The sequence below is a fragment of the Psammomys obesus genome, unplaced genomic scaffold, assembly GCF_907164565.1.
Source record: "Psammomys obesus unplaced genomic scaffold, mPsaObe1.curated_primary_1811, whole genome shotgun sequence".
NCBI classification, from domain to species: domain Eukaryota; kingdom Metazoa; phylum Chordata; class Mammalia; order Rodentia; family Muridae; genus Psammomys; species Psammomys obesus.
Window position 1 is genome coordinate 385,043 of NW_026585644.1, and position 21,648 is coordinate 406,690.

General features: G+C 45.4%; 1 protein-coding gene across 1 annotated transcript in view; it reads right to left on the reverse strand.

Moving 5' to 3' along the window:
• Nup210l (nucleoporin 210 like) overlaps positions 1-21,648 on the reverse strand; it is a 93,586-nt gene extending 71,938 nt beyond the window's left edge. Inside the window, exons 1-10 of the mRNA XM_055625113.1 lie at positions 21,461-21,648; positions 20,048-20,184; positions 16,684-16,815; positions 15,408-15,501; positions 14,340-14,490; positions 9,570-9,702; positions 7,618-7,776; positions 3,884-3,952; positions 2,545-2,651; positions 500-640 (exon numbers count right to left, since the gene is read on the reverse strand). Coding sequence (XP_055481088.1) covers positions 500-640; positions 2,545-2,651; positions 3,884-3,952; positions 7,618-7,776; positions 9,570-9,702; positions 14,340-14,490; positions 15,408-15,501; positions 16,684-16,815; positions 20,048-20,184; positions 21,461-21,648 — 1,311 coding nt within the window. The remainder of the gene's footprint in view (positions 1-499; positions 641-2,544; positions 2,652-3,883; positions 3,953-7,617; positions 7,777-9,569; positions 9,703-14,339; positions 14,491-15,407; positions 15,502-16,683; positions 16,816-20,047; positions 20,185-21,460) is intronic.

Here is a 21,648-nt window from a genome sequence, read left to right on the forward strand (position 1 = left end):
AGGGGCAGGATTTTGAATTCAAGGCCAGCCTGGGATATGTGAAGAGACTCTGGGTCAGAAAAACAAAGTTCGAGGTCAGGGACATGGCTGAATGAATCAGCATGTTAACCATTTAGAATTTTTAGAATAAAAAAATTCCCTACGTGGGGCTGGAGGGCTGGCTCACTGGCTGAGTTTGCGGGCTCTTTCAGAGAACCTGAGCCTGGCTCCCAGCACCTCCCCCAGAAGTCTCACAGCTGCTTGCTGCTCCAGCTCCGGGCATCCAGTGTGTTCCTCTGGCCTCGGAGGTCACCTGCAAACAGCTGCTCCCCACACCCACAATTTTAAAATCTTCTTTTTCTTTAAGCTCCCTGCGTGCACCTGAGGGCGCACGTTTCTTAAAGGAAGTGTGTGTTACATGCAGTGCGAGGATGGTCTGCAGAGATACGCAGTCCCAAGTGTGAAGTGAGAGAGGAAGGTGGCAGCCCGCCCTGCCGCCTCCTGGGAAAAAGACTCCTACCTTCAGAAGGCCGGAAGTCAGCGTTGCATTTATCAGCACAACTCCGTCCTTCAGGGCTTTTACCACATGGTAAGATCCATTTGAAGAACTCAGCTGCCTTTCAAAGTACTCCTTCAGAAACTGGAATGTAATCTTGAGATTCTGGAATCAGTCCAATGGCAACATAACTCTAAGCACGTATTTTTCCCCTAAGACCATTTTAATGCCAAACCATTGATAAGACTGACATTACACAGTTGAGGGATGGAGATGTAAGAACAGGTTGGCATGTGTGCTGGGAGACAGATGGCTCAGTGGTTAAGAGAACTTGTTGCTCCTGTAGAAGACCCAATTAAAGTCTCAGTGCCCACAGAACAGTTCACGCTAGCTCCAGGCATCCAAAAACCTCTGATGTCTGAGGGCACCCAACTCACATACACATAACTACATACACATAAACAGGGGCCAGGCAGTGACGGTGTAGGCCTTTAGTTCAAGTATTTGTGAGTAGAGGCAGAAGGATCTTTGAGTTTGAGGCCAATCTGGTCTACGGAGTGAGTTCTAGGACAGCCAGGGCTACACAGAGAAACCCTGCCTCAAAAAAAAAAAAAAAAAGGTGCAGGGTAAAGTAGTGCACGCCTGTAATCCCAGTACTTGGGGAGGCAGAGGCAGGTATATCTCTGTGAGTTCAAGGCTAGCCTGGTCTACAAATCGAGTCCAGGACAGCCAAGGTTACACAGAGAAACCCTGTTCCCCCACACACACTCAAAAAACCCACAAAAAACAAAAAGCAAAACAAACAAACAGGAGCCAGGAGAGATGGCTCAGCCCTCTGCTCTCCTAGAGAATCTGTTCAGTTGACACCCATGTGGCAGCTCACAACCACACGTAATTCTATTTCCAGAGAATCCCACACCCTTTTCTGGCATCTACTGAGTATCAGGCATATTGAGGAAAACCATTTATACATATAAAATTAAAAATATATATTAAGCCAGGACGTGGCAGCACGTGCCTTTAATCCCAGAAGAGGCACATGAATTTCTATGTGTTCAAGGCCAGCCTGGTACACAGAATGAGGTCCAAGACAACCAGGGCTACACAGAGAAACCCTGTCTTGAAAAACAAAAAACAGACAAAGAAACAATAAAAAAAAATTTATTCTTTTAAATTAATTAATTAATTTACTTATTTATTTTTGTTTTTTTGAGACAGGGTTTCCCTGTGTAGCCTTGGCTGTCCTGGACTTGCTTTGTAGACCAGGCTGTCCTTGAACTCATAGAGATCCGCCTGCCTCTGCCTCCTGGAGTGCTGGGATTACAGACATGAACCACCACACTTGTCAAATTAATTAATTTTAAAAAGAAGAAAAAGCAAAACTTTTGCTTTCCCTCATGGAAATCTTAGATTGGAAGAGATGTGATTTTTCAAACAGTATTTTTTGAAAGATTCATCTATACGGGGAACAGAAATAACTGAAACAGAAATTTGAGCCAGCCCACGCGGTTGCGTTAACGCTGGGCTCCTGATGATGAGCCCTGGCAGTCCTCGGCCAGGGCTCACTTCCAATGTGGTGTTCCTGTGACTCTCGCCACCGCAGAACTGTGGTGCGCATCTTTGTGGTAGACGGTGGCTCTGCAAAGGGAGGCTGTTCTCGGCTCCTTAAACCCTTCCTGCAATTCTCATCATATTATGACTTTGGTTTGGTGTGCCCCAGGGACAGCCCTAGCAAAGACTGAAGGAAAAGGGCTTTCTGCCACACAGAGGGCCCGCTGCAGGAGCTGTCCACAGGGAAGCAAGACAGACAAGAGGATCGAGGGATGGTTCTGCTGGGAGACTGTCTATCTTGCACGCTTCAGGCCCTGGACTGGATCCCTAAAAGCACATAAAACAGGACCCAGGGCACACATACTGTCATCCTCGCACTGTCCCAAGTAGAGATGGAAAGATTAGGAGTTCAAAGACATTGTCTGCTACAGAGCTACTTAAAAGTCCAGCGCGGGCTACGTGAGATCCTGTCTCAAACAGTGAAAGAAAATAGAACAAAAATCAAAGGAGAGACTCACGTCAGAAATATAGACCCTTGTGCTGCTTTTATCAAACACTTCGACCGTGATGACATACAGCTGCCCCACCTCTAGGCTCCACCGGCCTCCGGGGTGAACGGTGAGACCTGTATCAAAGCAAAGAAAGGAGCAGGAGAATGACAGAGGCCGGCATCCCTCCCGAGAGCTGGCAGCTACAAACGAGGGAAGCTGTGTGGAAAGCGCACTGGCTGGTGGGTGGAGATGGCTCTCAAAAGGGATATCAGTTCTTTCCTTCAAACTGTGTCATTACTTACCATTCCAAAATTCTTGGTTGAATTATATTAACTGTAAAGAAACATTGGCATATATGTGGAAAAGAACAAAGTACATAGGCTCCTTCCTGGTGTGCCCATTAAATCTGCTGTTTCTGCCTAAGGCCATTAACTTTTCTTCAGTAATATTTCTTTTTCTAAACTCAAGGACTATATTGCATAGATTATGGGATCATTTTATAACCTTGGTTCCCCCCCGCCCTGCCCGCTTAGGTTTTGAGACAAGGTTTTATTGATCCTTCTGCTTAAGCTTGGGTTTTGTTTGTTTAACATATTTTCAAAAATTTATTCTTTCAGGCCAAGTGTGGTGTTTTGAATAGGAACGGCCACAACAGGCTCGTATATTTGAATGCTTGGCCTTTAGGGAGTGTCCATACTTGACAGGGGTTAGGTGTGGCTTTGGTGGAAGAAATGCATCACTGGGGGTGGGCTTTGGGGTGTCAAATGCTCAGGCCAGGGCCAGTGTCTCTCTTCCTGCTGCCTGTGGATCTGGAAGTAGATCTCCCCCCACCCCCAGGCACCCCAGTAAGTTTCAGGCATGTCTTGGGTCTCAGTTAGTGGCTGTTTGGGAATAGTGTATAGCCTTATTGGAGGAAGTGTGTCACTGAGGCAGGTTTCAGGGGCCTCCCACCTTCCTGAGTGCTCACTCTGATTGCTCAGCTGCTGCTGGAGCACACACCTGCCAGCTGCCATGCTCCCTGGTATGACAATGGTGGCTCTCTATCCCTCTGGAAATGCAAGCCCCAAATAAACCTTCCTTTTGTAGTTATGGTGTCTTGTCACAAAACAGACCCATCAAAGCTGGATATGGTGGTGCCCACCTTTAATCCCAGCACTCAGAAGACAAAAGCAGGCAGATCTCAGAAGGGAGGGAGGGAGAGATAGAGGAAGATAGGAAGGACGTCAAAGTCAGGTTGAATTCAAAGTCTCAAAATGAAGGGTGAAACTTTGTGGCCCTTTTATGTTTTACACATTCATTTTAGTGACTTAATTTAATGGATTCATTTAAATTATTCAGCTTTCTGAAAGCCATTATCTAAAATTACCTAAAAATCCAGGCTCTACAACACATATGGTAGAGTTTGGGAGTCCAGACACAAAGCGCATATGGACATCTTGATTTTTGCTTAAGGAAATTATCTGAGCCAGCGTTGGGTACAGTAAGAAAGATGAGCCTCTGAAGAAAATAAATAAATAAATGTGCAAACAAAACCACAAAAAAAGCCCATCTTTTATTTTCTTTAGAAAGTTAAAATTTAACACTTCTCAGAAAAGCCTAAGGCAGGCCCAACAAGATGGCTCAGTCAGTAACATGAGTACTGGCAAGACTGAAGAGCTAAGTTTGATCCCCGGCTCACTAGTTAGAAAGAGAAAGCTGACTTCCACAAGTTGTCAGCTGAACTCCATACACACATACACATATTCACATGAACAAATGTAATAAAAACGTGGGGCTGGAGAGGTGTTCAGCCCTAAGAGCATTGGCTGCCCTTGCGGAGGACCTGGGTTCAGTTCTCAGCACCCACATGGCTCACAACTATCTGTAACTCCAGAACCAGAAAATCGGACACACTCTTCTGGCCTCTTCAGGCAGTGGACACCATGGTACACACACATGCAGATAAAACATCCACATGCGCAGAGTTTCAAATTTGAGAAGGATGAAGTAGAAAGAAAATCATGTTCTGTGATTTTAAAATTAATGTAGCTACAGAACCATTTTTTTCAGATAAAGCCTCAGCGAGGAGCTCGACATGGAACGCAGGAAAACATGGGATTCAGGAGGAAGACAAGGACATTTGCCTGGAAGCAGGAATGCTGGGAGGCTTGGGAAGCAGGGCAGGCCTTGCCACCCAGCACCGTGCCTGGAGCTGTGTAGCTTGACAATTGCTATAAATTGCAGCAAACAGTACCAGCTGCTTTTTCTTTGCCATCAAACTGCTTGTAGGAGCCACAGCGGTGCTCTGTGGTCTAGCGCACTTGTTGCTCTTGCATGTGACCCTGGTTTGGTTCCCAGCACCCACATGGTGATCATTACCCCCACAACTCCAGTTCCAAAGGAGTCAATGCCCTTTCTGGCCTCCTCAGGCATCGGGCACATACTTGGTACACTTACATAGATGTAGCAAAGCGTTCATACATATAATAAAACAAATACAGGTAAAAATTTTAAATACTTAGATATGCAGTAGCTAAAAATGATTAGTTCCTGAAAGAAACACAGATTTGTCCCAATATCAGGCCATCCATGATCGATCAGGAGTACAATTCCTCTCAAAATCTCTGTTGATAGAGAACTTGCCCAGCGTGTGCTCTGCCTGGTCCCATGCCCATTGCTGAACAAGGCAAAGTGTGAAGACAGGAGAGAGTTCAAGGTCCGCAGCACAAGTTTGAGGGAAGCCTAGTAATAGGAGGCCTAGTAAAAAAAAAAAAAAAAAAAAAAAATTAACAAATAAATAAATAAATAGAATATATTAAAATAATGATATGTAAAAGCTACAAGGGATTAATGCAGATCAGTTTTAGAATGTGTTCAGTCCTTAGCACTGAGGAGCAAAAGTAGTCTGTCTTTTAGGTATATATTTAAGTAGGCCTAGTGGCATAGGCCTGTAATTCTAGCATTCAGGAGGTGGAGGTAGGAGTATCTTAAGTACTTGGCTAGCCTGCCTGGGCTACTCAGTGAGTTCTAGGCCAGTCTAGGCTATGTAGCATGTTTTGTTGTTCAAAAAACAAACAAAAACTACCAATTAAGCAAACAAAATTCAAAAGGGAAATTGCTCATTCACCCAAATGGTGTATATATGCAAATATGCATATTATGTATGTATACATATATGTATATGTGACTTGTGTACTAACTGGCAATAATTTGTACCTCTTCGCTATAGCAAATATAAACACTGACTAGAGAACCGTCCAGCCTAAGCTGGCTTTGATATATACTTGAATATAACAGCCATAAAATAAAAGCAGTAGAGGGAAGTTCAGAAATGTAACATTCCCTTCCTCTTACAAGTAAAGACATACCAGACTGGCTTCTACACAAAGTCGTCGCTGCTACCAGAACAGCGTGCACAGCCTCCTAACCCACGCTCCACTGCTCTTCTCCGGTTCATTTCCTAGCAGCGAAGTTGCTGCCCTGCTCCGCTTCAGCTCCGCTTCCTCCTCTTTAACTTACAGTCATTCGCAAGTTTCTCTTAGCTTCTCTTGGGCTGGCGATGCAGCTCAGCTGCTAGAAGGCTTGCCCAGCAAGATGAAACCCTGGGATCTGTTCCTGACACCCATAAACCAAAACTGTGGGACCCACCTGCAACCACAGCACCTGCCTATCATCTGCTACACCGTGAGTTTGAGGCCAGCCTGGGCTACACGAGACCTGGCTCAAAGAATAGTTCTCTTCATGTTGTTTACGGCTTCCTCTCTGCTTCTCTTTCTTTCATTTCAAAACTGAGCTGTTTTTACTGACTATGGTACTGGCTACTACTACAGGCTTTTTGTTCTCGTTTACTTTAAAATTATTTTTACTTTATTGCATGGGTGCCTGCACGTATAGTGTGTCTGTGCACCACGCCTGTGTGCACAGTGCCTGAGGAGGCCAGACGAGGTCATCAGATCACTCAAACCTGGAGTTATAGCTACCATGTAGGTACAAGAATTGAACCTTGGTCCTCTGCAAGAGCAGCCAGTGCTTTTTTTTTTAAGATTTATTTTATGTATATGAGTGCTCTATCTGCATGTACACCTGCACACCAGAAGAGGGCATCAGATCCCATTATAAACGGTTGTGAGCTACCTTGTGGTTGCTGAGAATTAAACTCAGGACCTCTGGAAAAGCAGACAGTGCTTTTAACCGCTGAGCCATCCCTTTGATTTGTTTTCCATGACAGTCTTGCCATATAACAGTTCAGAATGGCTGATGGAGCAGCAGTCTTTCTGACTTGGCCTCCATGATGCTAGAATTACGGGTGATTGACACCACAACCAGCTCAGTCTTTCAAGCCTTTTTTAACTAGTTAGAAACTTGGCAGGGCTGGAGAGGTGGCTCAGAGGTTAAGAACACTGGCTGTTCTTCCAGAGGTCCTAAGTTCAATTCCCAGCATGGTGACTCACAACCATCTTTAATTATACATAATAAATTTTAAAAAAGGAAAAAGAAAAAAGAAACTTGGCATACCCCTGTCACAGTGCCACACTCCTGTAATCCCAGCACTTGGGGAGGAAATGGCAGGTGGATCACTGTGAGTTTGAGGACAGCCTGTTCTACAAAGTGAGTCCAGGACAGCCAAGGCTACACAGAGAAACACTGCTTTGAAAATCCAAAAACAAACAAACAAACAAATAAAAACAGAACTTGGCATACAAAAAAAAAAACATTATCATAGAATTCTGCTAGGGAATCAGGGACCCACTGATGGTGCTCAGTAAAAACATTCAGCGACTTAAGTTTCTTCCATAGTTATGACATCCTAGACACCTTAAAATGACTAAAGGTTGGGTGTGCTGCCAAATAATGTAATCCTAATATTAAAAAGAGTGAAGCAAGAGAATTGCAATAGGGTTACATAGTGAAACCATGTCTCAAAAAGAAGACTGTGTGTGTGTGAGCCTGTGTGCTGAACTCAGGTCCTCACCCAGAGCAGCAAGTGCTGTTAACTTCTGGGCCATCTCTCCAGCGGAACCCCCACACACACATCAATCACTCTTAATAAGGTGATTAAGAACCATACCTAGTGTGCTCAGAACAATTAGACTGGCCACTAAAACTTGAACAAAAGGATACTTTTGTGGACAAAGACGAGGTTAGTTTGGCCCAGCTGGAGAGCAGTCACCATGGCTGTTTTCTCATCCAGTAGAGCCACTTTTCCAGAAGGATGCCCGTTATCTGTAACTCTGTGGTCTTGCAGTTCCAACGTGTAATGTTCCAGGGGAAAATTCACCTCTGTAAGACATGAAAGGCAGACCCAGGTTAGAGCAGCAACCACTGCAGGGAGAGCACTGGTCCAGCATTGTGTGAGGAAGGCAGGGCGTGGCTGTCGAAGGATAATGGATCTAATGGTGAACCTGAGACTGAACGGGAAAAACCTGTTTCTTTTTGATGTGGCTCAGCTCTAACACACACATTTCATACAAGAACTTTCTATTTATTGTAAACAGGTGATAATGGTGTGGCTCAGCCCTAGCACACACCTTTAATCCAAGAGCTTTCCGTACGCAGGATTTAATAGTTAACCCTAGGTCAAGAGGATTGAGGGACTAAGTAGAAAGGAAGGACTTTGAGAGAAGAGTATATAAGACAGTGTGGAGAAGAAGGGGGTTTTTTGCATTTGGTTCTTCCCTTCTGAGATGTGAGCTGAGTAGCAGGGTGCTTTCTCTGCCTCTCTGAGCTAGCAGGTTTTCACCCCAGCATCTGGCTCCTGAGCCTTTATTGGTAAAATTGAGCGATTGGGGCTTTCTTTCTTTAAAACAACACATTGGACCTGAAATCAATGGTAAGAGCTGTTTCTAATGCCCTTTCCCAATGGTGACTCTGCAGTCACTAGAGAAGAGGGCTGTCGTGACCCAAGCATTCACTTAGACACCTGAAAACCAGTGAGCTGCTGAGTGTGCTGCTGCACCCCGTAATCCCAGCAGAGGCAGGAAGATCAGGAGTTCAAGGCCAGCCTAGTTATCTGGGGACTTTAAGGTCAGCCTGAATTTATCTGAGATACTGTCTCAAATGATGGCAACAGCCAGGCACGGTGGTGCATGCCTTTCATTGTCAAAGCAGTCTGGAGGCAGAGGCAGGTGGAGCTCTGTGAATTCAAGGTTAGCCTGATCTACACATGCTTCCAGGACAGCCAGGGCTATAAACAGACGCTACCTAAGGGGGAAAACACACACACAAATAAAGAAAGAAAGAAACAAATAAAGGCAATGGTGGGGCTAAAGATATGGCTCAGTGGTCAAGGTGTGCACTGCTCTTCCAGAGGACCAGAGTTCCGTGCCCAGCACCCACATCAGATGACTCACAACCACCTGTTAATCCAGCTCCGAAGGGTCTACCACCCTCTCCAGGACTCTGTGGGCAACTGCACTCACACGTACACACAACCACACACATGTAAACACAATTAAGACTAAAATAACCTAGTGAGCTGGGTGCATGAGCACTAAGTAAGTATGGGAAGGACTAAGCGAATGGAGTTCATACAATTTGTTGGTGGGCTGCATAGGCTATTAAGCTTAGCTAATGGGCTGGGCTTATGGAGAAACAACTCTTTTTTTTTTTTTAAGATTTATTTATTTATTCTGCCTGCATGTGTGCCAGCAGACAAGTAGAGAGCACCAGATCTCATTATGGATGGTTATGGGCCATCATGTGGTTGCTGGGAATTGAACTCAGGACTTTTGGAAGAACAACAGTCGGGGCTCTTAACCTCTGAGCCATCACTCCAGCCCGAGAAACAACTCTTGTTGAGAGCACCACGAAGGTCATCCCAGACCCTGTGAGAAACTCTCCACTCGCCCCGATCAGCCGGTAATTCTGCGCTGGCATCTTAACAGTGAAGGCAAGAATGCCAGTGTCTCTGGGCCGTCAGCATCATTAGCCAAGTGAAATAACATCAATAAGCTCTTCAAAATTTGCAAACTCTGGGTACTTAGAAAGACAAACAAGTGGTTTTTGCCTGTGGTGGGTGCAGCACAGGCAAAGGCTTTAAGGGGTGGGCCAAGGGAAAAGCTAGGCCATCTTACCTGTCATTCTCCCTTGAATCATTTTTGCAACTCGGTATTTAATGTAGGCTCCCACTAAGAGATATGTATCGTGGGACGGTATGAGAAATATGTTCTCCAGAACAAGCAGCCGGATCAACGCTGCCGCCACCTTCTAAAAGACGAAAAGAATTTAAGCAAAAACCTCCTGCCTTGTTCAAAGCTTACTTTTTGTTGTTTGTTTTTGCTTTTACTTTTTGGGACGGGGTTTCTCTGTGTAGCCTTGGCTGTTCTGGAACTCGCTCTGTAGTCCAGGCTGGCCTCGAACTCACAGAGGTCCCTCTGCCTCTGCCTCCCTGAGTGCTGGGATCAAAGGTGTGTGTCACCACTGGCAGGCAAGCTTACTTTTAATAAGCTAAAAAAATAGTTCTCACATTTATTTGTTTTGCATTGTGTGGGAACGTGGCTGTCACAGGGCATGAAGGGAGGTCAGAGGACAATGTGCAGATATCAGTTCTCTCCTCCCACTACGTGGCTTCTGGGGCTCAAGCACAGGCCGTCAGGCTGGGGCCGCAAATACTCTTTCCCACGGAGAAATCTCACCAGCCCACTTTTCATAAGTTTAAAAAATGATTTCCTAATATTCACAAATCATTTCAGGTTAACCTGGAGGTGGTCACGAAAGCATCTGAGATGTTAATCAAAGGCTCTCCAGCTTCCCCTCTCTGTCTCCAGCTCCAGCTCTGCCCATGTCTCTGTCTCTCTGTTGCTTTCCTTTTCTCCCTCTCTCTTCAACTGACAGGCCCTGTTGTGCAGGTTAGAGCAAACAGGTGGCAGGTGCGAAAGCAAGACTCAATATGTTCTTTTCTTTTTCTTCCTCCCTTTCATTCTCGTCTTCCTTCCTTCCTCCTCTCCCCCTCCCTTCCTCCTTTTCTTTCTTAAAATGTTTAAGATTTATTTTAGTTTTTTAATGTGTATGTCAGTGAACCATGTATGTGCCTGGTGTCTTTGGAGGCGAGAAGAAGGCATTGGATCTCCTGAGAATGAGACTGTGAACTGCATGTGGGTGCTAGGAATTGAACCTGAATCCTTTGGAGAAGCAGTGAGTGCTTTTAACTGCTGAGCCATCTCTCCATAATCAGGTTAAGGGCATCGCTAGGAAGCCTTTGTTCTTTGGTCATGTAAGTTAAATGCTTCTCAAAGTCGATTGTTCTTCCTAACTGTATTTGTTAGCTAAAATCTGTAAGTACACTACAACAGGAAGCTGGGTAAAGTGTTACAAGTCTATAATCCCACAATTTAAGAGGCTGAGACAGGAGGATCAGAAGTTTGAGGCCAGCTTGGGCTACAAAGAGGAACCCAGCTTTAAGAACAAAAGAGACCCCGAGCTGGGGAGAAGATGACCCCATCACTTCAGTCCTTGCAAGACAAGCATGAGGTGGTGAGCCTGACAGGCGGATCCTCCAGGGACAAACCTAGTCAGTGAGCTTCAAAAGGTAAAGTTGGGCAGTAAAACAAAACAAATGTAAAAATAAGGACTGGAGATGGTTCAGTTGTTAAGTGCTTGCTGTGCAAAATGAGGATCTAAATTCAATCCCCAGGACCCAAGTAAAACAGCTGGGCATGGTGGAATGCAAAGCTAGGGAATTAGACACAGGAGAATTTCTAGGCCTCGCTGGCCAGCCAACCTAGCCAACCCACTGCACTCCAGAGGCAGCGGCCAGCCTGATCTATACAGAGCAAGTTCCAGGACAGCCAGGACTACACAGAGAAAACTTGTCTCAAAAGAAAAAAAAAGAAGAAGAAGAAGAAGAAGAAGAAGAAGAAGAAGAAGAAGAAGAAGAAGAGGAAGAAGAAGAAGAAGAAGAAGAAGAAGAAGAAGAAGAAGAAGAAGAAGAAGAAGAAGAAGAAGAAGAAGAAAGAAAGAAAGAAAGAAGGTAGAGCCAGGTGCAGTGGCACACACCTGTAATGCCAGTACTTGGGGAGGCAGAGGTAGGCTGACCTCTGGGAGTTTGAGGCCAACCTGGTCTACAAAGCAAGTCCAGAACAGCCACTACGCAGAGAAATCCTGTCTCAAAAAAAAACAGGAAAAAAAAAAAAAAAAGGTGGATAAACAAATCTTTTATTAAATACAAGTACATCACACCAAAACTACGGATACAAAAGAGGTACGGTAAAGCTGTGAGATGGCCCAGTGAGTTAAAGGCTCCTGTCAAGCCAGCCTGGGGACCACTTCAACCCACATACATGTGAACAGGGGGAGCGACTCCACACCGCTGTCCTCTGAGCTTCACATGTATGCCACGGCCCAACGGCCACTAGTAAGTGAACGATACATTTAAACATGTTTAAAACAGAAGTTTGAAGAAAAAGAAGTTAAAGGTAAGCCACTCATAAGGGCTGGCAAATCAAAGGCAGGTGAGAAAGGCAAAGACTGGGGGTTCTTGAAAGATGCAACACCCCTGTTCAAAATTAAGAAGAAGCAGGGGTCAACCAATACTCTCTGCGAGAGATTCGGAGGGAAGGGGGGCAGGACATGGGGAGAGAGAGAAAAGGGAAGGAGATGGGGCGCCGAGAGAGAGAGACACAGAAAAAGAGAGAGAAAGAGTAAGACGGAAAGAGGGTAAGAGAGAGAAGTAAGAGAAAGTAAGAGAGAGACCACGTGTCAGGGTTAGCCCTTTAAGGGGCAAGGTAACCACGTCTTCCAGGTGTGGCCACCTGACTGGCGACATATGATGACATCATAGGTTGCTGGGTAACACAGGAGCAGGTTGTGTTCCAAAATACTAACAACCCCAAGTTCCAAGTCCTTCTCACAGGTCTGGCATTTCCACTTGACTTTAAAAAAAAAAGTTCCAAACCGCAGTTTATGGGAGACAGAGCATCTACACTTCTTTTGCGGTTCTTGTTTTTCGTGGGCTCTCGCTATGTAGGCCCAGAGTTCAGACTCGGTATGCAGTTGACTAGCTACATTTCTGTTGTTTTTGTTTTCAAGACAGGGTTTCTCTGTGTAGACCAGGCTGTCCTCAAATTCAGAGATCCACCTGCCTCAGCCTTCTGAGTGCTGGGATTACATCAGTGCGCCACCTCACCCTGCTGGCTGGCCATCTGGATTTCTAAGATGGACCCAAGTTTAAAATGTGGGGGAGATAGCTCGGTCAGTAAAGTGCTGCTGCATTTGCATGAGGACCTAAATTTGACCCCCAGCACCTACATAAAAGCTGGGTACAGCGGCACACTTCCGTAATCCCAGTGCTGGGAAAGTGAAGACTGGAAGATCCCAGGAGCTCACAAGCCAGCCTGTACGCTGGACAGGAGAGGCCTGGGCTCAATGACAGACCCTGTCACAAAATAAGGTGGGGCACTCTCTTACTGTTTCCCTCTCACTCCCAGTTGTCATAAGTAAGCAGCCTTCTCCTTTAAAACACTCTCCTGCTCTCATTTTCCCTCATTGCAGGCTACAGAAATGGAGTCAGCTGACTGGAGACTGAAACCAATTTAACGGTGACCAAAATAAATGTTTCCTCTACTGAGAAATAAAAGGGATTTGGATTGGTGTTCAGTGCTGCACTGGTTTGTTTGGGGGTTAACTTGACACAAGCTAGGATCATCAAAGAAGAAGGAGCCTCAGCTGAGGAAATGCCTCCATGAGCTCCAGCTGTGAAGCTTTTTCTCAATTAGTGAGCAATGGGGGAGGGCCCAGCCCATTGTGGGTGGTGCCATCCCTGGGCGGATGTTGCTGGGTTCTATAAGAAAGCAGACTGAGCATTCTAGGGGAAGTAAGCCAGTAAGCAGTACACTCCATGGCCTCTGTATAGCTTCTGCCTCCATGTTCTATCTAGCCCTGCTTGAGTTCCTGTCCTACTTCCTCCAGTGATGGACTATGATCTGGAAGTGTAAGCCAAATAAACTCTTCCCTCCCCAACTTGCTTTTTGGTCATGGTGTTCGTGAAGCAATAGAACACTTAATAAGACAAGTGGTTAAGAGTACTGGTAGCTTCTGCAGAGGACCTGGGTTCAATTCCCTGAAGTTCCTGGGCATCCAGGAGCATCTTCCAACTTGCAAGAGCAGCAGGCACACATGTGGTGGGAGACACATGCACAGCCAAACACTTACACACCTAAAATAAATTTTTAAATTGAAAGTAAGCTAAGCCTTGAGTGGGCTTGGTAGCGCATTTCTTTAATCCTAGCACTCAGGAGGCAAATGTTGGAGAAACTCTGAGTTTTGAGATCAGTCTGTTGTCATAGTGAACTCTAGGACAATAGAGACCAGTCTCCAAAAGAACCCCAAAAACTTACAAAATGCAGTTAGATTTTTTTTTTTAAGTCAGCACATGGGGATAGCTCAGTGGTGAAGCACTGGCCTGCCCTTTGGAAGGCCTGGGTTTGCTCCTCAGCGTTACCTCACTCTGCAGCCCTGGTGGCACAGGGCCCTAAGTGCTGGGATTAAATGCCTGAGACACCACCACAGTCTTGAACGGCTTTTTCTTTATCTTTTCATTTTGTTTTGTTGGTGGTGGTGGTGGTATTTATTAATTTCTGTGGTGAGGGGTTTGAGAAAGAGTTTCTCTGTATAGCTCTGGCTGTCCTGCAACTCACACTTTAGAACAGGCTGGCCTCCAACTCACAGCAATCGCCTGCCTCTGCCTCCTGAGTGCTGGGATCAAAGGTGAGCGCCGCTACCACCACCCAGCAAAATGACTTTTTCAAGCAAACGGTTGCCTATTGGCTCAAATAATAGCAGGCAGGGTTCTACTATATGCCCCAGGACAAGACTTCAGATGGCTGTTTCTAGCACAGGCTGCTCACCTTGTAGAAGGGCTCATAAATGCGGACTTTTACCACAGCAGCTCCAGTTCTCATCCCAGATACCAGAATCACATCTCCTTGTCTCTCGTCTCTTTCCATCTCAGCTATGTAGTCAGGGGGAGAATATTCTGCTTCCGAGAATTTCAGAATCCTAGAGATACAAAGTCAGATTTGTCTCTAATAGGGCTAATGGCCTTCTAAACTTTGTTCTCTATGAAGCCTGTCTATGTAGACAGCTCTGAAATACCTTTGCTTGCCTGTGAGCCTAAAACTGTCCCTTCCCCTCACTCAGCTCTCCCACCCCAGGGTTTCTCTGTGTATCCCTGGCTGTCCTGGACTCACTTTGTAGATCAGGCTGGCCTGGAACTCAGAGATCTTCCTGCCTCTGCCTCCCGGAGTGCTGGGATCAAGGCGTGCACCACCATGCCCAGCCACGAGTTGAGTTTTTTAATTTCTGATTTCCAGAAGAACTAGCCCGTGGCTAAGACTGCTATGGAACTACAGTTCAGGCTGTCTGTTATCTGTTCTTTGGTACTGAAAACAGAATCCTTTTTGTTGTTGATTTTATTTTATTTTAATATTTTAAGACGACCCTACTGTGTAGCCCTGGCTGGTCTGGAACTGACTAAATAAACCAAATTGGTGTGGTGGTGCATGTCCTTGATCCCAGAACTTGGAGGCAGAGACAGGCAGATCTCTGTGAGTTTGAAGCCACACACACACACACACACACACACACACACACACACACACAGAAGTGGCTGTACTCACATATACACAAACACACAAACCAACTTAGCTTTGACCTTAGAGATCAGCTTGTTTCTGCCTCCCTCTGCTGGGACTAAAGGTGCTTTCCGATACACTCCAATTCAGCCCGAGCAGACAGCCTGACCTCAGAGATTCCCCAACAACTGCTCATCCTAACTCTCATGAAGAGTCCCACATTTATCTCCTGTCTTCTACTGAAGACATCTGCCCTAGTGAATATACTTATTTAAAAGAAGGCCACACAGCTGACTGAGGTCCAGTGTCACACAGGAACACTATTGTGGGCTTCTACCTTACCTGATTTTGCTCGACAGCTCTTCTCTTGCTGACTCCTTGTCCTGAGCAATACTCCACTCAAACACCATGCCTGCCAGGGTACTAAATGTGTTTCCTGTAGAGCAAGTTAAAAGTCAGCAAGACAGAATCACATCTTCCAAAACATTCAAGTATCTCCAACAAGAAAGGGAACTAACTAGAAAATCGTTTCAGGTATTTTTCTGTAACAACAGCACTTTTATTAATCAAGTAAAACACACACATGAGGAAGATCCTTACACAGCAGACAATGTGAATGCTGTCCTAACAGGCTTTTTTTTTTTTGGTGATGAGGCTGGCCTCGAACTCAGAGATCCACCTTTCTCTGCCTCCCAAGTGCTGGGATTAAAAAAGGCACTCGCCACCACACCCAGACTTTTTCAAGTCTTAAAACCAAGCCCAGTAGTCTTGGGCTACTGAGGTGGTTTAGTAAATGTAGGTGCTCACTGTGGAAGCCTGGCAGCCTGAGCTCCCTCCTGTAGCAGTGGAGAGGGAGGGCTGTCCTCTGACCTCCACACGAGTGCCACAGCACGCACATGCACACATAGACAACCCAGTAAATAAAATTTCAAAATCTGTGTACTGAATAATTTACAAACACAATAGTGACGACTGGCTTTAATGTCACTTTATAGCATTAGGGTCTTAAAGTTAAAGCTACATAAAATAATCCTCAAGAAAGACTTAATAGCCTGGCAGCCATGACGCACACCTTTCAATCTCAGCTCTGGGAAGGCAGAGGCAGGCAGATCTCTGAGTTCAAGCCCAGCCTGGTCTACAGAGTGAGTTTCAGGACAGCCAGAACCACACAGTGAGACCCTCAAACAAACAAATAAGTCAACCCTGCCTGCCATGCTTGAGGGCCTGAGTTTGAGCCCCAGCCATGTAATAGAAAGAGAGAACTGATTTCCTCAAGTTGTACTGTGACTTCCACAGGGCCTGGGAGATATATAGGCCACACATAGACATACTAATTTCTTTCAAGGTCCAGAAATAATAAGAAATAATAGCAGTAGGTTTTTCTGTGTGTGTTTTTTTTTGTTGTTGTTTGTTTTGTTTTGTTCTGTTTTGCAAGAAGGTAGCTTGTACATTGAACTATTCTGCACTGCCAAGCCTCCCGCGCATGAGCTCCAAGTGAGAACACTGGTCACACTGACAGTCTGTTAGCATCACAGGTTTCTGTTTCTGGATGGCCAATGTGAAGGAGCAGTGCTCTGTTCTAGGCATGCTTTTTCTCAGGTCATTTCCAGTCTCTTACCTTTCGCATCCAGGGCCCTCACCATCAGTTCCAGCGGGGCATCATCCACATACAGCTCCCGGGTTCGGGATACAATTTCAATGCTGTCTATCACATCAACCTTAACATCACAGCGTAGTTCATGGTCCGTCACTACAATGGAGCAGAAAGCTGCCTAGTTAAGTAAACAGGGCAATGATCTATTAAATGTCTCAGAAGGTTATAAAAAAAAGTCTGGCAAGTGGGGTGCAGTAGTATACACCTGTAATCCCAGCACTCAGGGAGGCAGAGGCAGAAGGATCTCTGTGAGTTCGAGGCCAACCTGGTCTACAAAGTGAATCCAGGACAGCCAAGGCTACACAGAGAAACCCTGTCTCAAAAAAAAAAAAAAAAAAAAAAAAAAAACAACAAAATGAAGAATGAATGAATGAATGAATACATAGATAAAAGTCTGGCAGCCAGAGTTATATAGAGAGACCATATCTCAGAAAAACAAAAAGGAGCTTCTGTTTTGTGAAATGGCTCTATGGGTAAATGTGCTGCCAGGTCTTAAGGATAAGAGAACAGAAGAGTGACTACTTTTTTAAAAAGTGTTTTATATGTGTGTGGTGTTTTATCTGTATTTATGTCTGTGTACCATGTTCCTTGCAGTGCCCAAGGAGGCCAGAAGAGAGCATTGGATCCCCTGGATGTGAAGTTATAGGGGTCTGTGAGCCATCATGCAGGTGCTGGGGATTGAACCCAGGTCCTCTGGAGGAGTGGCCAGGGCTCTCCGTTTTTCTCAGGACCAAAGAGGAGTAGGTTTTCCTTTGTTTTGGTTTTGGGTTTTTCGAGACAGGGTTTCGCCATGTAGCCCTGGCTGTCCTGGAACTCACTCTGTAGACCAGGCTGGCCTCGAACAACATCCTGAGTGCTGGGATCACAGGTGTGCACCAGCGAGTCCCAGAGAGCAGTTTTTGGAGTTGGTTCTGGATGAGAGGCCTGCTAAGAGCTGTGTTTGGCCACATCCCTGATTCTGTAGCTTTATTGTAGGATAACATCTCTTGTACGCCAAGTTTCCGACCAATCCAAACACCTGAACAACAAGGCTGCTTGCAGGGGCAAACACCTGGCATCACAGAGGCCAAGGCAGGAAGACTGCTTCGCAGTCAGCCAGTCTGGGCTGCCGTATCGCAAGACCCTGTCACAAAAACAAAACCCAGAGCTGGGTCTGTGTGTTGCACTAGGGGGATTCACTTTATTCCTTGTCTTTTAAAGTAGCAGTTTTTCTTTTACTTTTATAAAATTAGGGTAATAGGCTTTTTGTTTTTTTTTTTCAAGACAGGGTTTCTCTGTATAGCCTCAGCTGTCCTCACCTGGGATTAAAGGTATGCACCACCACTGCCTGGCTCCTGAAACCACTTTTGAAAATGTTTTATGTACATGGGTGTTTGACCTTTGTGTGTGTGTATCTGTTGCAGGATATTTGATCCCATTGTGAACCCCGAGTTTGTGAACTGTAAAAACCTGTTTCCATTTGTGGAGCAGCTTAGCCCTCAAATACACCTTTAATCCAAGAACTTCCTTTTTCTTTCTTTTTTGTATTTATTTATTTATTTATTTATTTATTTATTTATTTATTTATTTATCTGTCTATCTATCTATCTATCTATCTATCTATTTATTTATTTATTTTTGACACAGAGTTTCTCTGTGTACCCTTGGCTGTCCTGGACTCACTTTCTAGACCAGGTTAGCCTCCAACTCACAGAGAGCTGCCTGCCTCTATCTTCCCGAGTCCTGGGATTACAAGCGTGTACCACTGTGAGGCTCAATCCAAGAATTTTCTGTTTATGGTAAACAGATGGTTGTGGTATGGCTCATCCCTAGCACACACCTTTAAATAAAAAAGCTTTCTGAAAACAGGATTATATAAAGTTAACCCTAGGTCAAGAGGCAGAGCAGCAACCAGCTGATGGGGATTAAATAGGAAGGAGGGACTTTGATTGAGTTGAAGGGTGTTTGAGACAGCATGGAGTAAAAAGAAGGGGCTTTTGGCTTTTGGCTTTTTCCCTCTGGGGCATGAGCTGAGTAGAAAGGCTTTTTCCTCTTGGGACATTGGCTGAGTCTGGTGGGTGCTTTCTCTTCCTCTCTGAGCTAGCAGGTTTCACCCCAATATCTGGCACCTGAGTCTTCACTGGTAAAATCAAATGAGTGGGATTTTACTGTTTTATAACAATATATGTCTGTGAACGATGTGCAATCACTACCCTTGGGGGCCAGAACGGGGAAAAGATCCCCTAGAACTGGAGTTACAGAGGTTTTGACCACCTGTGGGTGCTAGACACTGAATCCTGGCTCTCTGAGCCACCTCCCCAGCCCCTGAAACTGCTTCTTATATTCATTAAGGTTGAACAAACAAGAGAATACATTATAGATAATGAAGGTCAGAATTTTTAAAAATTATTGCTTTCTCTCTCTTGGTGTGTGTGTACATGCATGCCGTGTCAGGCATGTGGATATTAGTGGACAATTTTGTGGCTCAATTCACTCCTTCCACCTTTACATGGGTTCCAGAGATCAAACCTAGGTCATCAGGCTTGCTGACAAGTACTTTACCCACAAGCCATCTCACCAGCCCACGTCTGTCTTTTGGAGTGCAAAAGTTGCAAACAAACAAAGTAAAAAAAATCTAGAATGAGCCCAGATTAGAGTTAAAGCCATCACTATGAGTGCACATGCATTTATATATATATATATATATATATATATATATATATATATATATATATATATACACACACACACACATATACATACATACAGAAGTAAATGTAGAGATGTGTACACACAGGCTGGTGTGTGCTTGTTTCTCTCTTAGCTCTGTCCACTACCTTAGCACCAAGCACACCAGCATTTGCTTTCTAAATATAACTCTAGAGCTCAAAAAAAAGGAAGTGCTATGCTGGGCCCATAGCTTAGTTGGTGGGGTATTGGACTAGCACAGAGGAAGCCCTGGGCTCAAACCCCAAAACTGCATAAACACAGGATGGTAGTGCACATTTGTAATCCCTTCAGAAGTGGAGGCAAGAGGATCAGAAGTTCAGGTCGTGCACAGTGACTCAGAGGCCAGACTTACCTTTAAAAAAAAGCAAGGAAGTACAGTAGAAAATCACACAAATAAGGGCACATCCAAAGGCCATAGGAGCCTACCTGAAGGATACCACAAATATGTGGTCGTGGTGGTACACACTTTTAATCCCAGCACTCCAAAGGCACAGGACAGCCTGGTCTCCATAGTCAAGTCAGGCCAGCCACGGCTACATGAAACCTGCCTCAAGAAACAAGCCACCTGCCTCAAGAAACAACAGCCACAAAACCCAAACAAACAAATCCTGTAACATACCCACTTCTCGAGCAAGAATAATACTGCTGAGACGTACGGGTTGGGTGGATTCAGAGACAAGAACAGCTCTTTGGGAACAAGAGGTACCATTTTCATATAAAGGCTCAATGGTAACTGCATCATGATGTGTGGAATGCCTGCCCAAAAAAAAAAAAAAATTAATGGTTAAGAACATGTAATACATGGGTCAAGGCAATACATGGAAGAAATGTCTGTAAGTCTCCTATGTTACATATTGCTAGGACACAAGACCTAAAATTGAGACTGAGCAGAACCTTCTCCCAGTGAGCTCTGTGCAAAGATCTAAAATGTTATTGTATTTCTCCCACAATGTTTAAAGTAAGATTCATGCCAGGTGGTGGTGGCCCATACTTTCAACCCCAGCATTGGAGAGGCAGAGGCAGGTGGATCTCTGAGTTTGGGACCAGACTGGTCTACAGAGCAAATTCCAGGACAGCCAGGGCTGCACAAAGTGCAGTAAATACACACAGTGTGGGATAACTGCACTGGGGCTGTTTGCAACAAGCTGTAAACCTAGAAGCTGAGCTGCTATCTAAGATGGAAAGTTGCCTACATTCTGAGACCAAACAAAAATATAGAACCACATGCCTGTAATCCCAGGCAGATCACTGTGAGTTCGAGGCCAGCCTGGTCTACAAAGCAAGTCCAGGACAGCAAAGGCTACACAGAGAAACCCTGTCTCGAAAAAAAAAAAAAATCATTATTAGCATCTTGGATGGATGGGAAGCTCTCAGAACGAATGATTCCCGAAGGATGAGCATCACCCGGGCTTATCCACAATAATAAGTTCCTTATACTTCATGAAACAAGAGTTGAAATTCTTGTACGCTGGGATAAAAACCTCACCGCTTCTTGTAGGAGACAGGAAAGGGGCGGGCAGTAGCGCCTAGCTGGAGGGCCTGCCGACCATGTGCAAAGCCCTTAGGATGAATGTTGGGTTATCTAAGGACGCCCTTTAGTGAACTCCCTTACGGGTCAGGTAACCACATGACCTGCTACTGAGTTCTCTTTAGTCAGGAAGAGCATCATCCCAGAGTTTACTTCCCAGGATCTTCCACTGAACCCCTGTACAGGGGGAGGGGCCCTCCAGTCACACACGTGATGGATCGTGACTTGTTACTCTGGTTTTGTCGTTGCTGTCAGGGTCTTCTAACGTGGCTCCATTTCGCTCCATCAAATTGGGGAAAATGAATGCTGGAAGAGTCTGACACGGGGCTTGCCTGTGCCAGCAACTGCTTACACTGACTGACTAGCTCTCTCCTACTTACAGAGCCTCACAACTTAAGCTATATCCCACCCACGGATGCCACGTCCAGGCCCCTCCGGACTGCGTGACCTTTTCCTCTTCGCTGTGGGGACAAGGTCGTGGGTTCTCTGTCCTCGGGCCCTCACCAGACATAGCAGCCACGCTGTGCCTCCAGCAAGAAGGGCACCCGGCCTGGCTCCCGGCTGAAGGGCAGTAACACTTGTGGCACATTGAGTTTGTTGGCCAAGGTCCCAATCAAAAACAGGAAGTAGTGTGGAGTCAAGGAAAAAAGGAGCCCGAAGCCTTGAGGAAGAGGCGCCCCAGAGCCAACCAT